The sequence below is a fragment of the Anolis carolinensis genome, chromosome 3 (assembly GCF_035594765.1).
Source record: "Anolis carolinensis isolate JA03-04 chromosome 3, rAnoCar3.1.pri, whole genome shotgun sequence".
NCBI lineage: Eukaryota > Metazoa > Chordata > Lepidosauria > Squamata > Dactyloidae > Anolis > Anolis carolinensis.
This window is the reverse complement of record NC_085843.1, coordinates 3,247,133-3,269,081: the sequence shown is the minus strand read 5'-3', so window position 1 is coordinate 3,269,081 and position 21,949 is coordinate 3,247,133. Positions and strand designations below refer to the sequence as shown.

Here is a 21,949-nt window from a genome sequence, read left to right as displayed (position 1 = left end):
ATAATAATAAATATATAATATATAAATAATAATATTATAAATATATAATATATAAACAATAATATTAATAAAGAGGGTTGGAAGAGACCTCTTGGGCCATTTAGTCCAACCCCCTTTTGCCTTTGTGCATCAAAAGCACAAGCAAAGCATCACTGACAGATGGCCACCCAGCCTCAATGTTAATAATAATAATAATAATAATAATAATAATAATAATAATAATAATGGTTCTAAGAGAAGAAGGGACCCCTTGGGTCATTTAGCCCAACCCTCTTCTGCCCTTGTGCTGTGGGGGCCGGATAAATAGCTTCGATGGGCCGCATCCTGCCCCCGGGCCTTAGTTTGGGGACCCCTGCTCTTGTCTATACCTTCTCTACATATTGCACTGTCACCTTTCTGTGGAAATGGCCCACCTCTCAATGCGCTTGTTTTCATGCTCGGCTGCGTCCACCTTGCCTTGCATGAGGCCCCGGAGAAGCTCTGCTCCCTTCTCGGCCGCCTGGCGAAATGCATCTTCTCCGCGCCAGTAGCGTCGTTGCAGCGCATCATACTTCTCCTTCAGGTTAACATTCCTGAGGTCCAGATCTGAGACTTGGCCCCGGAGCTGGTCCCGTGTGGCCACCAGGCTGGAGAGCTCACCTTCCAGGTAGACCAACCTGGAGCAGAACAAACCAAGGGTTTTAGTTGTCTCCTTGCACCGATTTTGCAAACAATATCTCTCATAAGTTGTCGAAGGCTTTCATGGCCGGAATCACTAGATTGCTGTGAGTTTTCCAGGCTGTTTGGCCACGTTCCAAAAGCATTATTTACTGATATTCTTTCCTCCCATCCTGAACACTCCACAGTTGTATAAACCCCACTTGATTAGTTTCCAACATCTATATATATAAATGAGTGATGGCATCACGGCGACCCACAAAACAACAAAAGTACAGGCCCTCCAACCTCGAAATTTGACAACACAACCCATCATCCACGCGTCTAGGTTGATACAACAAAAAGAAAAGAAAAATAAAGTCCTAATTGGTGGGAGAGCAATAATTGTTTTTATCCAATTGCTGCCAGTTTAGAGGGCTAATCTCTGCCCACTTGGTCTCCTAGTAACCAACTCAGCCAAGGGACAGCCAGGGTTCAGTTAGGGGACAGGCAGATTTAGGCCTCACTTAGGGTTCTTCCACAGATTATCTAATTTGCACTGGATTATATGGCAGTGTAGACTCAAGGCCCTTCCACCATACTTTGCCACAGCAACGCGTGGCCGAGAACAGCTAGTTCCCTATAACAATGATGGGCAACCTTTTGCACGTGGTGTCAAAATTCACCAAAAAACCTAGCATGACTTGGGTGGTGTGTCACTTTGAGAAAAAAACCATAATTTCACAATATGTATAGTTTAAATAACAAAAATGTATAATTGTAATATATAACTGTATTTAATAAATCAAAAACTATTTATTACCCTTATTTCCATGTACAACAATCTATGGCACCTCTTTCAGTTTCCACGCTGATTTCTCTCTATTCTAGTTTCAATGTAGTCATGAATAATGAATCTATATATATAAAAGAGTGATGGCATCACGGCGACCCACAAAACAACAAAACTACAGGCCCCCCAACCTCGAAATTTGACAACACAACCCATCATCCATGGCTCTAGGTTGATACAACAAAAAGAAAAGAAAAATAAAGTCCTAATTAGAGAGAGAGAAATAATTGCTTTTATCCAATTGCTGCCAGTTAGAAGGCTAAGCTCCTCCAACTTGGTCTCCTAGCAACCCAATAAAAAATAATAAAAAACACTTAAAAAAATTAGAAACACTAAAAAATTAATACAACAAAATACTATAATAACAGAAAATAACTAAAAATAATACAAGAAAATAATAAAATATAATAAATAGAAAGATAACTTAGAATAAAATTAATAAAAAATACAAATAACATCAAATAAAAATTACACAACAATTTTTAACCAATACCACCACCACTTTGCCACAGCAATGCGTGGCCGGGCACAGCTAGTAATATAATAATAATATAATAGTAATAATATGATAATATACTGCAATAATAATAATAGAATAATAATAGAATAATTATATATATATATATAAATGTAATGTGCATAATTCCCATGGAGTAAACAACAAAACCACTGGATCAAATCACACCAAATTTGGCCACAAAAGACATAGTCATCCAATCAATCTGTGCCCTGCCACGCGTTGCTGTGGCCCATTGGAATTGCACTGAATAGCTTCGCTGTTTCAAAGTCTGGCCGCTTTCTATATAAGGGCCTCCTTCGTTGGGCTGGTTGAATGGGACGGAGTGGCCTGATGGTTTCCAAACCTAAGGGTGTTCCATGTAGGGGAAATCGTGTTTGGGCAGGTTGAAGAGCAGTGAATAGTCTCAGGTATGAATGTTGGTATTAGTTAAGATGATTAGTATTGAATGGGGTTGCCGCTCCCAAGCCTGGCTGCTTCCTGGCTGAGGGAATCCTTTGTTGGGAGGTGTCAGGCGGGCTTGATGTTTTCCCATCTGGAATTCCCTTGTCTTCTGAGTGTTATTTAGTGTCCCGATTTTAGAGATTATATTATTACATATTATATGTATATTCTTATATTATTGTTATATTATCTGTTTAGAACCAGAGGTAGGAAAGTCGTGGCCTCCAAAAGTGGCGAAGGCAAGGTGGGGGATGGTGGGGGGAGAGGGAGGAAAGGTGTGGTCCTCCAAAGTTCCCTTCCCTCCCTTGACGTTTTTTGTGGTCCGTTTCCCCTGGTGAGGACCGTGAGGGCCACCATTTGCCACAGACCTTGCTCTTGAAGTGTGAGGTCCTCTCTTCAGGTGCAGCAGTTTCCCTGTTTTGTTCCGTATTCAGCGGTGGGGAGCGGGGGGGAAAGCTGTGGAGCCAAAAAGCGGTGAGGAGAGGAGAGAAGAGGAGGAGAGGCAGGAGAGGCGCCTGGGAGGGTTGAAACCTTGTCATTGAGGGTTGCTGATTGAGGGGGGGTTGGGGGCTGTTCTGTCCTTACGCGGGGTCCATTTTGGCGCAGGCGCACATGGTATGTTCCGGTTTTTGGGTTTTTTTGGGCCCTGTGGAGGTTCGTGACGTGATATTTTGTGGTTTCAACCTCGAGGTGTGGATGATGGATTGTGTTGTGAAATTTCAAGGTTGGGGGATGTTTAGTTTTGTTGTTTTGCTCGGTGCCAGGATTCCATCACTCTTTTATATACAGTAGAGTCTCACTTATCCAACATAAATGGGCCGGCAGAATGTTGGATAAGCGAATATGTTGGATAATAAAGAGGTGTAGAGAAGTTATGTGTTAAACAGAGATTATTGATATGATTTTATTTGTTTGTTAAGGGAAAAGGGAGTTATATATTAGCAAGGAAAAGCCTAACATGGAAACTAGCTGGAAGCAGCGTTTGGTAGGTTGCCATGGTAACACAGCTTCCCTTGGGAGAAAAGGGGCGTGGCTAAGATGACAGTTGGAGCATATTCCCTTTTAAAAGTTCAGTTGCTGTGAGGGTTTAAAAAAGGACAGTGGCTGTTAGGTTTTGGAAAGATTAGGAGCTGTGGAAATCAGCTAATGTGATGAACCATGGGCCTTGTAGTCCTGCTCAGGACATTGTAATCCCTGATGAAGATGAAAACTTGGGTTTTTTACCTTCCCAGTCTGAACTGGATTCCTCTCAGCCAGATCCTTCCCAGGCAGATCTGGAAACCTTGCACCTGCAAGAAAGTTGTGCCCCAGAAGTATGTCAAACAACCCCAGAGCCTACTTCTCCCGTGTTCTTGCGCCGGGAGTTTTGTAAACAACAGAGAAGTTTGGATTCAGCTTCGCGCAGGAGTGCGAGGATAGCAGCTAAGAATGTTGCCAATTAACATTGGTTCTCGTGAGAATCTTTAAGGAGTTTAACATCTGGTCTCAGAGTTTAGCTTTCGTTTCTGATTCCCAGAGAACCGCTTTGGTGAGAAAGTTGGACTCTATATAGGTGTTTTGCCCGCGTAGCAACTTCGCGGAGTCAATTCGTCAGCCTACGGAGCGAGTTGTGTCTGGACAGCGCGCTCCGATTCAAGCCTCGCTTCAGCTCAAGCCTTGCCTTGTTATCCAGCCTTCGCCTTGCTTCCCAGCCTTGTTTACCTACGGACTTTGCCTTGTTTCCCAGGACTAATCCTTGCCTTGTTTCACGGATTTTACCAAGTTATTCCACGGACCTTGTTCTTGTTCTTAGTTACCTTGTTCCACGTTCAAGCCTTGTTTCAAGTATCAAGTTATTTCCTAGCCACGCTCAAGTTTTATGGACTAAAGGACCTTGTCATCTCCCCTCACTTTGCTTGGCAAAGTGAGTGTTTCGGTTATTGGATTACAACTTTGGACCTTAATATTTCTTATTGGACATTGCTTTTTTGGACTAATTCTGACCTTTCCTGAAGGGTCTAATTCTGGACTATTTTCTATACTTGTTTTTATTAACTTTATATATTTCTTCAATAAAGATATTAGTTAGATTCTGGCCTCTGTGTATGGTTATTGGTGCCTCTGCCGCCTGGGTCGTGACAGTTTGACTCCGCCAACCATAAGCACCAACTAACCGAGGCCAGGATGTCTACCGGAGCCGCGCCGGCTGGACAGCCGCTCAGCTACACCATCAGCAAGGACGAAGTGGACCGCATCCGTGACAGACTCAACGCGCAGGATGGAGAAATAAAAGGGTTGAGGGAGCGCGGAGTTCGCCTCCCGGCCATGGCGTTGCCTACCAAGTTTTCTGGAGAAGCTGCTAAGGTTCATGTTTTCCGCCGCCAATGTCAAGCTTATCTAGAGGCCCGTGATGCCGAGTTTCCCCAAGAAGACATCAAGGTGGCGTGGGTCTACAGTCTTCTAGACGGACCAGCGGCTAGCTGGGCGACGGCCCTGTTTGATCAAGCCTCCCCCCACCTAAGTTCAGCACAACGCTTCTTGGATCACCTTAAGGAGACCTGGGGAATCGAGGACAATTTGGAGGCAGCCGGTCACAAACTCCGGCGCCTCCTTCAAGGAGACAGACCCATGTCTCAGTACATAGCCGAGTTCCGCGTGCTGGCCCACAACACCGGCTGGAACGATGTAGCCCTCAGAGGACAATTTCGGGAGGGTCTCAACATTGAAATGCTGGAAGAAATCTCCAAGGTGGATCCTCCCCAGACCCTCGAGGCACTCATTGATCAGTGTTTACGGGCTGAAGTCATGATTGCCAACAGGAAACAATGGGTTCGAGGCCAGGGCGGTAGAGCCGGGGCAAAACCCCCCGCTCCCGCCAGTGTTCAGCCACGTCCGGTGTGGAGACCCCCGCCGCCAACCCCATACCCCAGAGGAGGCGAGGAGGTGCCGATGCAGTTGGGCAATGTGCGTCCCAGACTAGATGCCGCCGAGAAGGCCCGTCGTCAACGCTTGAACCTCTGCTGGTACTGCGGGAACGGGGGCCACTTCGCCAGAGAGTGCCCAGCCAAAGGGAAGCCTGCCGCCCGTCTTGCGGCGGCGTCCTCCACGGAGTCGAAGGCGTCTGAGCCGACTGGCACACAGCCGGCGGGGGAAGCCAACGACCGGGTGTAGAGAGGCTCGCCAACCCGGTCAAAAAATCCATCCAAGAGCCGCCAACCGGGGTCCTGTTCCTTCTCGTGGTCACATTATGGTCAGCAAAAAGGGGACCCGTCATGATCCACGCCATGATAGACTCTGGAGCTACCAACAATTTCATCGATAGAGAGTATGCCGACTCTCTGGGATTACAATATCATGATTTCAAGAATGCCCGTGTGGTGCAAGCCATAGACGGCCGTCCCCTCAAGACGGGCCCCGTAAGCCAGTGGTCGGAACCCACCAGGATGTGGATAAGGGAACATATGGAAGAGATTTCCTTCTTTGTTACCGAGGTTCCCCATTTCCCTGTGATTTTGGGAATTCCATGGCTGACACTCCACGACCCTAACATCTCCTGGTCCAACAGAGAACTGCAGTTTGCTTCACCGTACTGCCAAAACCATTGCCTCGTAGCCAAGGTATGCCATGCCACAGACTCCGAGCCCATCATCACCTTGCCAAAGAAGTACTCCGAGTATTGGGATGTATTCAATGAGAAAGAAGCCGAAAAATTACCCCCACATAGACCTTATGACTGTGCCATTGACTTGGTGGAGGGGGCCCCGATCCCGCGAGGGCATCTCTACTCCCTGACTGAACCAGAGCAAGAAGCTCTCAGGGAATTCTTAGAGACAAACCTTCGCAAGGGGTTCATCAGACCCTCTCAATCCCCAGCCGCCTCCCCAGTGATGTTTGTGAAGAAGAAGTCAGGGGAATTACGCTTGGTGGTGGACTACAGAGCATTGAACAATATCACCAAGCGGAACAGCTATCCCCTGCCCTTAATCTCGGATCTACTGGACCGACTTCGAGGAGCCAAGGTCTACACCAAGCTGGATCTTCGGGGGGCTTATAATCTAGTTCGCATCAGAGAAGGGGACGAGTGGAAGACCGCCTTCCAGACTAAATTCGGATTATTCGAGTCCCGAGTTATGAATTTCGGTTTATGCGGAGCTCCCGCAACGTTCCAGCATTTTGTCAACGATATTTTTCAGGACTATCTAGACAGATTCTTGATAATCTACCTGGACGATTTTTTGGTGTTTTCCAGATCACAATCAGAACATGAGAACCACGTCAAAATGGTGTTGCAACGACTGCGGGATCATGGACTTTATGCCAAGCTAGAAAAATGCGCTTTTGATCTACAAGAGGTAGATTTCCTTGGCTACCGCATCTCGCCTCTAGGGCTTTCCATGGATCCAGCCAAAGTTTCAGCAGTATTGGAATGGCGGGCGCCAACTAACAAGAAAGAGGTGCAGCGTTTCTTGGGGTTCGCGAACTACTACCGCAAGTTCATTCCAGATTTTGCCCGCTGGTCCGACCCCATCACTAGCTGCATCCGTGGAAAGCAGCCTTTCCGCTGGACTGATCAAGCAGAGAAAGGGTTCCAGCAACTGAAGAAACTATTCACCTCCCAGCCAATTCTACAGCACCCAAATCCTGGAACCCCTTTTGTGGTGCAAGCGGACGCCTCTGATGTGGCAATTGGGGCTGTACTCTTACAACCGGTGGGAGATCACCTCCACCCCTGTGCCTTTTATTCTCGTCAACTAACCACACCAGAGAGGAATTACACCATTTGGGAAAAAGAACTACTGGCCATAAAGGCAGCCTTTGAAACTTGGAGACATTGGCTAGAAGGGGCCAAATTCCCCATTGAAGTCCACACTGATCATCGTAATCTAGAACATCTAAGAACTGCCCGCAAACTAAATCAGAGGCAGCAACGTTGGGCTTTATTCTTTGAACGTTTCAACTTCCAGATCCATTATGTGACCCCAGCTCAAACCAAGCAAGCAGACGCCCTGTCACGTAAACCGGAATACGCTGCAGGACGCAAGGAGACCTTTGAATCCCAACTGCTACAACCTGAGAACTTTGCCACGCTCACAGTGGGGAACACCAAATCCAGTCCCATTGGTTCAACTTCCCCTACTCCAGGACCCATCTGTGCTCAAGAAATCAGGGCTAGTCAGCAAGCAGATGCCTGGGCGCAGGACCAACTTCGCCAAGGTCTGCATTTTCCCTTTTCGCTTAAAGATGGGCTGCTCTGTTATAGAAATCATGTTTATATCCCACCCGGACCGGGCAGGGAAAAAGCGCTTCGTCTGTGTCATGACTGCAAACCAGCAGGACACTTCGGACTATTTAAAACCATGCATTTGATCCTAAGAGATTTTTGGTGGCCCAAGATCCGCAAGGATGTGGAAAAATATGTCAACACCTGCCCAGTATGCCAGCGCTCCAAGATACGAAGGGAGAAGCCCTCAGGGCTTTTGCACCCCCTTCCTACCCCATCTCGCCCATGGGAAATAATTTCCGCGGATTTCATCACTGACCTACCACCTTCCTGCGGATTCACCACGATCTTAGTGGTGGTGGACCTATTCACCAAGTTAGCCCATTTCATTCCCTGCGAAGGCCTCCCCACGGCCAAAGAAACTGCGGATCTATTTCTTCAGCATGTTTTCAGACTACATGGATTGCCCAAGAGTTTAGTCACAGACCGTGGATCTCAATTCACCTCTCGTTTTTGGAAGGCACTACAAAAACTACTGGGCATAGACTCTCGCTTATCTTCAGCTCATCATCCCCAAACAGATGGGCAAACGGAGCGCACCAATGCCACTTTGGAGCAGTATCTTCGCTGTTATGTAAACTACCAACAGGACAATTGGGCTTCTCTGTTACCACTGTCTGAGTTTGCCTACAATAATGGAGTTCAAGCTTCTACAAAAGAAACGCCGTTCTTTGCAAACTACGGTTTCCATCCACGTTTCTTTCCCCCTGTCATTGAAACTTCAGAAGTTCCCGCAGCAGAGGATTGGCTGCAGGAACTCACAGCGGTGCAACAACTTTTGCTCCAGCAACTGGACCAAGCCAAGGAGGACTATAAACGCCACGCTGACAAACACCGCCAGCCGGGCCCCGAAATCAAGGTAGGAGATCGGGTTTTTCTGTCCACTCGCTTTCTGCCCTCCCACCGCCCATGCCGGAAGTTAGATGCCCGCTTCATTGGCCCCTATCCAGTGGTGGCGCAATTAAACCCCGTGACTTTCAAACTCCAACTTCCGCGTTCAATGCGCATTCACCCAGTGTTTCACCGTTCCCTGCTCCTTCCGGCGGATGGTGTGCGTCCTGATACAGACCAACCGGCCCCCCCTCCTGTTTTGATGAATGGGGAGGAGGAGTTCGAGGTTGAGGACATTTTGGATTCTCGCTTTCATCGCCGCCGCCTACAATATCTCATTGACTGGGTGGGTTTTGGGCCTGAGGAACGCTCTTGGGAAGACGCCTCCACAGTCCATGCTCCTGATCTAACCCGTCGCTTCCATCTGACCTATCCCACCAAACCGCGACCTCGCGCCTCGGGGAGAGGACCCCAGTTTGGGAGGGGCCCTGAGGAGGGGGATAGTGTGATGAACCATGGGCCTTGTAGTCCTGCTCAGGACATTGTAATCCCTGATGAAGATGAAAACTTGGGTTTTTTACCTTCCCAGTCTGAACTGGATTCCTCTCAGCCAGATCCTTCCCAGGCAGATCTGGAAACCTTGCACCTGCAAGAAAGTTGTGCCCCAGAAGTATGTCAAACAACCCCAGAGCCTACTTCTCCCGTGTTCTTGCGCCGGGAGTTTTGTAAACAACAGAGAAGTTTGGATTCAGCTTCGCGCAGGAGTGCGAGGATAGCAGCTAAGAATGTTGCCAATTAACATTGGTTCTCGTGAGAATCTTTAAGGAGTTTAACATCTGGTCTCAGAGTTTAGCTTTCGTTTCTGATTCCCAGAGAACCGCTTTGGTGAGAAAGTTGGACTCTATATAGGTGTTTTGCCCGCGTAGCAACTTCGCGGAGTCAATTCGTCAGCCTACGGAGCGAGTTGTGTCTGGACAGCGCGCTCCGATTCAAGCCTCGCTTCAGCTCAAGCCTTGCCTTGTTATCCAGCCTTCGCCTTGCTTCCCAGCCTTGTTTACCTACGGACTTTGCCTTGTTTCCCAGGACTAATCCTTGCCTTGTTTCACGGATTTTACCAAGTTATTCCACGGACCTTGTTCTTGTTCTTAGTTACCTTGTTCCACGTTCAAGCCTTGTTTCAAGTATCAAGTTATTTCCTAGCCACGCTCAAGTTTTATGGACTAAAGGACCTTGTCATCTCCCCTCACTTTGCTTGGCAAAGTGAGTGTTTCGGTTATTGGATTACAACTTTGGACCTTAATATTTCTTATTGGACATTGCTTTTTTGGACTAATTCTGACCTTTCCTGAAGGGTCTAATTCTGGACTATTTTCTATACTTGTTTTTATTAACTTTATATATTTCTTCAATAAAGATATTAGTTAGATTCTGGCCTCTGTGTATGGTTATTGGTGCCTCTGCCGCCTGGGTCGTGACAGCTAAGGACGGTAGCTTATGGTCACTCAGGAGAAAGGCTGGTGATATAAGTTGACCGGGTGTTTTATTTACTGTTTGAAGAGAAGTTATTTAAGATATATCCATTCAAGAAAGACTACATTGTAACTTAAGATCCTGAAACGTTTATGTATTGGAACCATACGCTTATGTACAAATAAAGATTGAATTTTGTTATGGTTCATAAAGATAAGTCTCCTTGCCTCTCTGTAAGCCTGTTACCTCACATTGGTGTCAGTTACCGTACCTATCTATATAAGTTACCGTACTTTTCTATATAAGTTACCATCTCTACTCATTTAAACCCATCAGTTCTGTTAATCTTCCTTATCCCTAAATCCTCCCTGTCATACATTCACACATCCTCCATCCCTCCCTCTCACACGCGCGCACATCTCCTCAATTGGAGGCAGCAGTGGGATTGTAAAAAAGGATTTCCCCTGCCTGAGTTGAGTACCACAAATTGGGCTCTCTTCAGGAGGCAATAAGGAAAAGCCTATTAAACATCAAATTAGGTTATGGTTTTACAAATTAAGCACCAAAACATCATGTTATACAACAAATTTGACAGAAAAAGTAGTTCAATATGCAGTAATGCTATGTAGTAATTACTGTATTTACAAATTTAGCACCAAAATATCACGATGTTTTGAAAACATTGACTACAAAAATGTGTTGGATAATCCAGAACGTTGGATAAGCGAGTGTTGGATAAGTGAGACTCTACTGTATATAGATATATATATCCATCCATTGGTACACATCAGCTGTAAGCCCTCTGTCCGTACCTGCTTATTATTATGTGGCAGAAATGAAAGGAAAACGAAAGCAAGCACGATGACTGTGCAGCTTTCGTTTTCGTGTCGCCTCTCGTTTCCTACGAAAATGTCATCATTCGTTTTGTGCAGATGAACGGTTGAAACGAAACAATAGCATGAAGGAAACGAAGGAAAGATTTTCGTGCACATCTCTATTGCATACTATATATAGTGTAATATCCAAGGCTACTGTGAGGTCAAAGTGATTCTTACCTGCCCTTCTGCTCCTCCAACGTGTCAGCTTTGGCTCGGAGCAACATGTTCCGCTCATAGATCTTGTAGGCCAGCTGCAAGAATAGAGAGAGAAATCCCATCCAAAAAGACTGGCTTTGTCATTCATGCAAGACCCAGAATTTTTTTTAGAGTTTCCTTAAGTCAGAAACTAGTTGAAGGCATACCAAAAATAGTCCCTAATAAGTAAATGGTGAAGCAACCCAATATGGAAACACCATAAATTCAAGGGCTCTGAAATAGGAGTGAGACCCATGTGGAAGTATGGAATGTGTGGAATCCCAAAGTCCGAGGGGACCCTTGAAGTCATTCAATCCATTTTGCTATGGGTAAAGACCCAACCCGAGCACTCCCGACAGATGGCCACCCAGAGAAGGAGGCTCCAATACCGTCCGTTCAATGTTTCCATAGCAAAAGATAATAAAATCCTAGAGTTGGAAGGGATCCCCCTAAAGGTCATCCAACCCAGCCCCCTTTCTGCCAGGAATAAAAGAGAGGCACAATCCGAGCCCTCCCGACAGATGGCCATCCATCCTCTGTTTCAAATCCTCTAGAGGAGACTCCAACATCATCCATTTCATAATGAAAGGTAATAAAATAGTAGACCCCCCCCCCCCCACCCAAAGTCCTTCAGCCAGGTAGGAAATCAAAACTCTCCTGACAGATGGCCATCAAGCCTCTGTTTCAAAGCTTCCAGAGAAAGAGACTTCGTCAGACTTCAAGGCAGTCAACATACCAGGATGTTGTAGCCCAGTCGCCTGCTTGATTTCTTTTCCACCCAAACACCACACAGATCCACAATAGTAATAAATGTATTAAGAAAAGAGTATCTAATATTAAAAAAACCAGTTTCTAAATAGTGTTCAAAATAAACAGACTAAGCACTCCCTAAAGAACCAGCATAACCCAGTATGCACAAGCAGATTCAAACTTATATGCAGGAGCAAGATTTCCAGGAGCTTAGCAAAAAGCAATGACCAACTCTAAATAGGAATTCCAAAAATCAAAAAAGCAAAAGCAAGAAACTGTAATCCAAGGGTTGTTGCACTTAAACTAGAATTATATCCAAAAGCTTGAAAATATGAACATGACCATAATCCAAAGACTTGATACTTGAATTTGGCTATAATCTTGAAGACTTGAAACTTGAAACAAGATTTGTAATCCAAACAGGAGACATGAAACTTAAACAGGAGGAAAAGATCCAGTGCACTTTGACACAGATAATGATGAGGAATTTACTGACATTACACCCTCCACGGAGGGGCCTTTACAGCTGCAGGTGCCCAAAGATATTGGCTCTGGAGACTTGCTAATTGGAAAAGATTCTTCTATTCCTCCCTCGCAGATAGAGCCAGATGTGGAAGAGACACCTGGGAACAGGGTTTTTAATCGTAGAGCTTTTGTGACTAGAGAAAGAAGTGCAAAACAGGAAATCCGCCGGAACCAAAGACTGGCAAATAGATGGGATAATGGGTAGTGTTCCTTTGGGAAAGTTTTGGAAGTTTGTACTCCCCAAATTCTGAACAGTCCAGAATCTGTTAAAAGTGTTGTGCTCAGTAGATTTCCTTCCGGTGTCAACGTAGCTTCTTGGAGAGAGGTTTCTCCGTTTCCCAGCTCCTGTTTCCAAGCCAAGCTTTCCAGTTCCAGTTGGGCTGTGCTATGCCATGACTTGCGAGTAGACCTTGATTTTACTCCAGTTGTTATTCCTTGTTCCCGTTTCAAGATTGCTTCAGCTTAAATCACTTTGCTGCCTTGATTGCTACAAAGTATTTTCAGTGGATTGAACTCTGTTTTCTGGATTATAATATCGGACCTTTTCCTTCACCTATTTGGAACCATCATTGACTTTCTAAAAAGAACTATCCCTTACTCAGACTCTATATCTAATTTTCTTTGGATTTATAATTGTTTTAATAGAGATATAGTGTGTTATATTGGCTCTTGTCTGGTTTTCGAGTGCTCACGCTGCCTGGGGGTGCAACAGGCAACTTGACATGAAAATCCAACGTTGATCTCCCCACTGAACATTAACTCCAATTCCTTAAGAATATCCCGCTTGTCCATAACATCACCCTTTCTCACACCTGGGTTCCCTTTGTTGATCTTTCAGTCTCTGGGAACAACAAATTTGTCTCTGTTTCACACTATCCCTTTTGATCTGCAAATGCTGGTTTACCAGTAACTTTCCTGTCTTCTCCACATTCCTGGCCGATTCTCATGAGAATCACTCCCTGTTTTCCTGACAACAGATCTACCCAAAATATTCTCATTGTCTTGAAAAATACTTTTGCTTTCTATCACAGAAACACTAGGTTCAAAAAGAAAATCCTCATCCTCAACCTCAAAGGCTTCACAGGCCCCAATAAAGGACCAAATGGTCAATATAAACTCACCTCCCCATTGATGCTCTCAATGCGCAGCCTTTGGCCTGCATGGCTCCGCTTCAGGCTCAGCACCGCTTCGGTTGTGTCCATGCATCCATCTAACGCACAGCCAGAGATCTCCTCTGTGGACCTGCAAGCAAATTGGCAAATTCAGAGAAGGAGCAGAAAGGCTTTTTGAAATCATGAATCAAAAGTATATCCCAAAATACAGTAGACTCTCCATTAACCAATCATAGAATCATAGAGTTGGAAGAGACCTCAAGGGTCATCCAGTATAACCTTTGCAAGAAGCAGGAAAATCTCATTCAAAGCACCCCTGACAGATGGCCATCCAGCCTCTGCTTAAAAGCCTCCAAAGAAGGAGTTCCATAGGGATTGACTGATAGGTGCCAGATATATGTACTTTCCAGTACTTATTCTATACCTCATTCTACATTATACCATAAACTCTGTATTGGCTTGATGTTAACATTGAAATAAAGCCAGGTACAAACTTCTGCTAAGAATTGATTTCATTTTAATTTATTTAAAATATTATTTCTTCAATTTTTTTGTCGATTGCTTGAGAGTTCTAGTTGCTTGAGTTCTGGATAACCAAGACTTCACTGCATTTGGAAATGATTAGATGACACTTATTTCTTCATATCCTTGTTTTGCGTGTTCATTTAGGATTTAAACGTATTTTGGACTCTGAAGAAAAAGCAGAGAAGACAAATCTAGGACAGATGAGAATCCTTGCTGTTGGGAATCATCCTGGACTACTCAAGTCTAGATGTAGTCAGATAGATGATAGAGTCAGATTGAAGGAATCCTTTCCCTGTTTCAAAGCATGCCTAGACAGGCTTCACTGTGTTTCACTCTATCCTGTTCACGTCACATCCCTTACTTTGAAGTTAGTAGAAATGTGAATCTCCAGGGACACTAACTTCTCATTGGTCAGAATGTCTTTTATGGCCCCAATAAACTGGACCAGGAGGTTGGAACCATTTTGGTTCTCTCTTCTCCCTTTGTTCTTCAAGCTAACAAGCAGGAAAAGCCTATTAAACATCAAATTAGGTTATGATTTTACAAATTAAGTACCAAAACATCATGTTATACCACAAATTTGACAGAAAAAGTAGTTCAATACGCAATAATGTTATGTTGTAATTACTATATTTACGAATTTAGCACCAAAATATCATGATATATTGAAAACATTGACTACAAAAATGGCTTGGATAATCCAGAAGCTTGGATAAGCGAGGCTTGGATAAGTGAGACTCTACTGTATTTAGATGTTTGTTATTTTTCCTTCCTTATTTTTCCTTAGAAACCAGTCTAGAGTAGACTAGACAGCTCCCAAGCCTTTCTATCTACAATGGAGTTCTTTTTACCTGAATAAATACTTTTTGAACTTTTATTGAGACTCTGCAGTCCATTGCAATCCTAAATGGTCAAAGGCTTCTCTTGCTCACCCCGTGTAAGTAACTGCTGCATTTGAAAGCTTTGCTTTTGCTACTCTGCTGATTTTGGTGGAATCTCCCCCAGAGAGGGTAAAAGTGAGTCTAACCGCTCAGAGATTACCACAACACTTGCATGTTTATTGCATACAAAGCGTGCAGCTATACTGTAGAAGTAATGCAGTTGTATTTCAGTGTCGATGCTGACTTTTGTGGAGAGGTGGTTGCTAAGGGGGTGGAAATGGTCAACATTTATTCTGGTGTTTTTTTTAATCCTGGTAGCTAGATTGTGTTCATTTTCATGGTTTCCTCCTTTCCGTTGAAATTGTCCACATGCTTCTTGTAAATTTCAACGTTTTCTCTGTGTCATCTGACATGGTGGTTGTCGAAGTGGTCCATCATTTCTGTATTCTCCAATAATATCCTGTGTCCAGATTGGTTCAACTAGGACTCTGCTATGGCTGACTTCTCTGGTTGAGTGAGTCTGCAGTGCCTTTCATGTTCCTTGATTCGTGCCTGGGCAATGCTGCTGTGTCTGGTAATCCCTATATAGTAGGTATGTCCAAAAAATCGTTTTGAATCTTATATCAGATTGATATCGGATTGTTCTCGCTTTTTGAGATGCATTCCGATACGTTGTCTCACTGCGCAACCGGCAATGTATTTTGAACCATCATTGGACCATTCTCTAATTGTCTCCAAATGTTTCGTTAATCCCCCCCCCCCCCAAAAAAAAATGTTTTAATATATTTTTTAAAAAAAAATTTCAATTTTTTTTTGTTTCTGCAACCTACCTTGAATGGGAGCTTAACATGGCTGCCGCTCCCCGGCCAATCAGAAGCTTCCACGATGGATGCAAAGGTGGGGGCTAGGGTCCTCTGCGTCCACGTGGAAGATTGCCATAAAAGCCTGTTGTGTAGTCCGAGTGAGCCATTCTGGGCTGGGTTTTGCGTGGAGAGGGTGGTGGTCTGCAAACGGAGAGCAAGAAAGCCTCGTGTTTTGAGGGAGAGAGAGGGTGAAGGGGCCCGGTCTGGCTGTTCCCACAGAGGGGTTTGGAGAAGGGTTAGGGTTTTGTTGCTGGTTCCTTATCTTGTGAGTGTGTTAATTTTGGGTAGCGCTCAGCTATTTAGAGCTGTGAATTCTAGGGTTATTTTTTCCAATTAAAAAAAAAATTATCTAGCTTTCAATTTCCTTAAGAATAGTTCTTGCTGGATCATACCATACCATTGCAGAATCAGTAGTCTAGTTCATTAAGAAAGCATTGCCCTTCAGGCTTGTGGGATCACATAGCCAGAGACACCATTGAATTCCAGAGTTCTTGCTTACAAATATAACAAGGGAATTTATAGTTTTCAAAGTGTCTTTGCACTCCTCGCGAGAGCATTGCTTGGTGTGGTCACTGGTCCATTTCACAGTGATAAAAACCCAACTGAACAGGAAATAAGACTTTCGAACCAGGAACAGATTTCTTCAAATCTATATATATAAAATGATAAAGTTGTTTGCGCAGTGACTATAACAACAAAACTAAACATCCCAGAAATACGAAATTTGGCAACACAATGCAAAAGGCTTGCCTCCAGGTTACAACAACACAACCACACCACAAAACCACAATCCAGACCCACAAAACTCACAACAACGCATCATGCGATAACAACACAACTAAACGCCCCAGAAATACAAAACTTGGCAACACAATGCAAAAGCTTTGCCTCCCAGTTGTAACAACACAACCACACCACAAAACCACACAGGACCCACAAAACTCACAACAACGCATCGTGACTATAACAACACAACTAAACGCCCCAGAAATACGAAACTTGGCAACACAAAGCAAAAGCCTTCCCTCCAGGTTGTAACAACACAACCACACCACAAAACCACAATCCGGACCCATAAAACTTACAACAACGCATTGTGACTATAACAACACAACTAAACGCCCCAGAAATACGAAACTTGGCACACAACTAAACGCCCCAGAAATATAAAACTTGACAACACAACACAAAAGCCTTTTCTCCCGGTTGTAACAACACAACTACACCACAAAACCACAATCCGGAACCACAAAACTCACAACAATGCATCGTGACTATAACACAATTAAACGCCCCAGAAATACAAAATTTGACAACACAACGCAAAAGCATTCCCTCCCAATTGTAACAACACAACCACACCACAAAACCACAATCCGGACCCACAAAACTCACAACAATGCATCGTTACTATAACAACACAACTAAACGCCCCAGAAATACAAAACTTGGCAACACAACACAAAAGCTTGCCTCTCAGTTGTAACAACACAACCACACCACAAAAACACAATCTGGACCCACAAAACTCACAACAAAGCATTGTGACTATAACAAATACAAAATTTGACAACACAACTCATCCTCCTCCCCAATCCCTACATTCACACTTGGCCTCCAAAAAAACCAATTACAATAATAACAATGACAACAACAACAACAACAATAAGAATCAACACCATCACAGGCAAGAAACAGCCAGGCACTGAGGCTGAGAGGCCAGTCAGTGCTACACTGGGCCTCCAAAAAACAATACAGTAGCCTCTAACTTATCCAACCTTCATAATCACTACAACAACAACAATAATAAACACCTACACAGGCGAAACAAAAAAAAGACTATTGTACTACAATAAAAATATAAACCGCACTCAGCAGAATCAGACATTACAATTAACAACAAACCAAAGACAACAGGGATCTCAAGCAATTATCAATCAACACAAAAATTGAAGAAGGTAACAGACTTCAAATACTACTACTAATGTGAGTATAAAGAAGGGTGGAGGTCACAGCATAAATACAACCTAATGTAAACTGACCAACACCAGACTAAGCCACAGCAATGCGTGGCCGGGCACAGCTAGTATTAAAAAATAGTGTATTATAAAAAGGTATGAAAATTCACCAAAAATCGTAGGATACAGGAAATGTTCTGCAATTTGTTGAATGTGTTCTCCCACTGTACCAAATTTGATGAGGATAGCTCCAGAAATGAGGGTGGGAGAGCCCTGCAAATGTCCCCCCCGGGTGCCGTTTTTTTTGGCAATTGCGCATGCGCGCCCGCCATTTTAGAAACATTTAGAATCATTACGAATTTTTGGAAATATCCAAAATTTTGGGGTGAAAACATCGGAAATAGTTTCTATTTCGAAGCGCCGGCGCCCCCTACTTTAGAAACGAGAATTGAAACATTTTTTTCATCGATCGGACATGCTTACTATATAGACTTGTCTACAGCTGCACGATATGCAATAGATTCCTGCAGTGGTGAGAGAATCCCTCTTATCCTTTGCAGAAAAATATACACACTCTACTTGCTTCATTTCCAACAAACCTCTGAGGATGCTTGTCACAGATGCAGGCAAAACGTCAGGAGAGAATGCTACTGGAACATGGCCAGACAGCCCAAAAAACTCTCAGCAACCCAGTTATTCTCCACAAAAAGAAAGGATGAAAAATATGATGACTTTTCAGCCTCCCGAAGGCATGAAATGTAAGAGGTTGCGTAAGGCTATGCAAAAAGCTAAAAGAAGCCCCCAAAACACGAGACTGTGAAAACCAATGTGACCTTTTTCATAAACCCAGGGAGGAGACCGGCATAAAATTAATTTCGACCACGAAATGCATGTGATGCATTCACTGCCAGTCTTTTTTATTATTATTTCAACTAGTCAGAAGATTCTGGGTGTTGTAGTCAAAAGCTCTGGAAGTTCTGGTTTGCAGCCTTTGGGGGAAAAACAAATCCCTACTGACTTTTCTGATCCCATTAATTCCTATATTATTAATTTTTCTTGGTGAGGAAGATTCAGAGGTGGTTTCAGATATTCCTTCCTTCGAGATCCGGTCAGTCCTCCGTATCCACAGATTCTGTATTCACAGGCCCATGGCTTGAAAACCTTTCTTTAGGAATTTCTTAAAGCAAATCTTTTATATGCATATTTTATACATACGGGACTCTGTTTTATAGAACCGTTGTATACAATGGGATTTGAATACCCACAAATGAGGTTCTGGAACCAAACATTGGCACATACCAAGGATATCCAACAGAATTCATTGGTGGTCTCCCATCCAAGTCCGAACCAGGACCAACCCTGCTTAGCATCCAAAATCAGGCAGGATCTGGTGCCTTCAAGTAATCTGATGGTAATCTGATTAATTTCATAGGTTTTCCTTAGGCAAGGAAGACCTCCAGTATCTGGGCTTCGTTGGTGGTCTCCCATCCAAATATTAACCAGGGCCGACCCTGCTTAGCATTCGAGATCAGAAGGAATCTGTTTCCTTTAGGGCCATGGTTCTCAACCTGGGGTCCCCAGATGTTTTTGGCCTTCAACTCCAAGAAACTTTAACAGCTGGTAATCTGGCTGGGATTTCTGGGAGTTGTAGAGCAAAAAACATCTGGGGATCCCAGGTTGAGAACCAATGCTGCAGGGTATTTTAAAGAGTCATTACCGGATGCTATTATACACAGGAATTATAACTCCCAAGGTTGGTTTTATGTGTGATTTTTCCCCATCATTTTGAAATGTATTTGTCGTGCAACGCTTTTGACACGAAATAAATAAATGTGCGATTTCAGAGACACCACAAAGAACAGAATAATAATAATTCCATTTTGCTGTGCATTCCCAATATGTCATGCAATGGCATGTTAGCTCCCAAAGCACCATAGCAGAAGTCCATAACTAACACCCAAAAATCCTCTGCCAAAATCAACGTGTTCTCTTATTTCACCAGAAAGCTAATGAGGCATCCAGCGGAAGGGTGTTACAAAGGCTATATCTATATCTATATTTATATATATACATATATATATGCACATACACATACATACACATACTGGGTAAAGGTCCAGTCGTGTCTGACTCTGGGGGTTGGTGCTCATCTCAATTTCTAAGCCGAAGAGCCGGCGTTGTCCATAGACACCTCCAAGGTCATGTAGCCAATAGGCATAACTGCATGGAGTGCTGTTACCTTCCCGCCGGAGCAGTACCTATTGATCTACTCACACTGGCATGTTTTCAAACTGCTAGGTTAGCAGAAGCTGGGACTAACAGCAGGCGCTCACTCCGCTTCCTGGATTCGAACCTGTGACCTTTCGGTCAGCAAGTTCAGCAGCTTAGTGCTTTAACACGCTGCACAATCGGAGGCTACTTATTTATATCTATATTGTATACACACACATACTAGGGGTGTGCAAATCTTTGTTTTTAAATCGTAAGTCGTATCTAACTCGTACGTTTTGTGTATATAAACAGATATTTAAAAACATAGGGAGAGGGGTGCCCATGTAAAAACTTAGGAATCAAAACTCACCCAATACTTTTTCGTTTGAATTCTGTAATGCTCAGAAGTTAGTCTCATTTTCAGTGGAAGTAAGCGAGGCAAAGCCAAAAAGGCTGCCATTCCTCTCTAGATTAAGAAGAGAAAGGCTGTTGTAGCCCAACCCGCACCCGAGCTGTCAGGTGAGCCTTGTGAGCCGTGGGCTGGGCCTGTTCAGCCTGTGACTGTCCTTGCACCTGGCTTGCTAGTAGACTCTGGGTTGGAGCCTAGCATTCCCATGCAGCCAGATGGGTCTGCTGGTTCTGGACAGCCAGCGTTAGAGGAGGCTGCTGCCCCTGAGGATTCTGGGAACAGGCACACAATGGTTTCAAGCAGGCAGCTTGAACCGCATTCCTTGGGAGAGTCAAGGTCAAACGTTCTTCTGCCAGATGGGCATGTCAGTGGTGATAAGGCTAATGAGGTTGACAGAAAGAAAGCGATATATCATCAGAGACAAGAAAGGGAGTTTTTGAGGTGCAGCTATTAATGAGAAAAGGTTTTGAACAAACTTCCCATGGAAAGAGGCCTTGATTTCAGCTTTAAGAAGACCTATCTCTGAGAGAGATTTTCAGAGGTGGTAACTTTGCTCATCGAGCATGGTATCCTGAGAACGGATACATGCCAAAATTCACATGGGAAAGTTAGTCATTGGTAAGCCTGAGAGCCAAGCACTTACTTCGTCTCACTCCCTCTCTTTGCCTCCTTTCCATTGCAAAAGATTATCTCCGATTAAAAAACGCATCCTCCGTAGAGTCAACAACATCTGGCAAAACCAACCTTGAGGAAGGATCAGAATGCTCCTCAATTAGCAGATCCTCAGGTACCGCATCTGCAAAGGCATTGGGCTTTGATCCACGTCCGGAATGGCCTCAAAATCTGAATCAAACTCTGAATCCACTTCCAACTCGTGCTGCAAAGCAGGTCATGATGGCAGAGATACAACAGAATGGTTGTGTTGTTAAAGCGCAAAGTATGGACCCCTGTGTGACTTAAGCAACATGCAGTCATTGAATTCTGGCAGCAGAAGGTGTCACCCCAAAGGAGATTCATCAGAGAATGCAAGATGTTTATGGGGATTGTGTTGGTGTGAGTCCTGTGCATCGTTGGGTGAGTAAGTTGAGATGACAACATCTGACTTGCGTGACAAACAAGGAGTTGGACGTCCTGTGACAGCAACCACCGAGTTTCACAAGCAAAACATTGACAGATTGATTTGGGACGATCGTCGTTTCACTCAGAGAGAAATTTCAAGCATAATCGACATTTCACAAGAATGTGTGGGTCACATGATTGCTTGGCTTGGCGATCAGAAGATCTGTGCACGTTGGGCCCTGTGAGACGCTGGTGGCGGAAACAGAGTGTCGACTTCTTCCGTGACAGCTTCAGAAAACATGTTCATCGTTGGCAGAAATGCATCTAATTGTCTGGTGATGATGTGGAAAAGTGAATGGTGGTAGTTAAAGAGCACTTTCTAAGGATTATTTCTGCATTTGATTTATTTAAATATTCCCATCCAAACTGAAATAACGAAGGTGGAGGCATTACTGTTCATTCAACCTCGTAGTTACAATACAAACACCACTCGATTTCAGAAACACTTTAGAAACTCACCTCCTCACTTCCTAATTTCGTAATGAGTATTGAAGCATTTTTTTTCATTGATC

The 21,949-nt window shown here is 44.1% G+C and overlaps 1 protein-coding gene across 5 annotated transcripts in view; it reads right to left on the bottom strand.

The window, feature by feature from the left end:
• Positions 1-21,949, bottom strand: part of atg16l2 (autophagy related 16 like 2) — a 94,047-nt gene that overhangs the window by 52,116 nt on the left and 19,982 nt on the right. For 2 of the 5 annotated variants that reach the window (XM_062974400.1, XM_062974401.1), the window contains exons 3-5: positions 13,481-13,601; positions 11,067-11,140; positions 414-656 (exon numbers count right to left, since the gene is read on the bottom strand). In XM_062974400.1, the coding sequence (XP_062830470.1) occupies positions 414-656; positions 11,067-11,140; positions 13,481-13,601 (438 nt within the window). Of the gene's footprint in view, positions 1-413; positions 657-11,066; positions 11,141-13,480; positions 13,602-15,707; positions 15,882-21,062; positions 21,196-21,949 lie in introns of all 5 variants that reach the window. The other 3 variants (XM_062974402.1, XM_062974403.1, XM_062974404.1) reach the window with 3 other exon arrangements.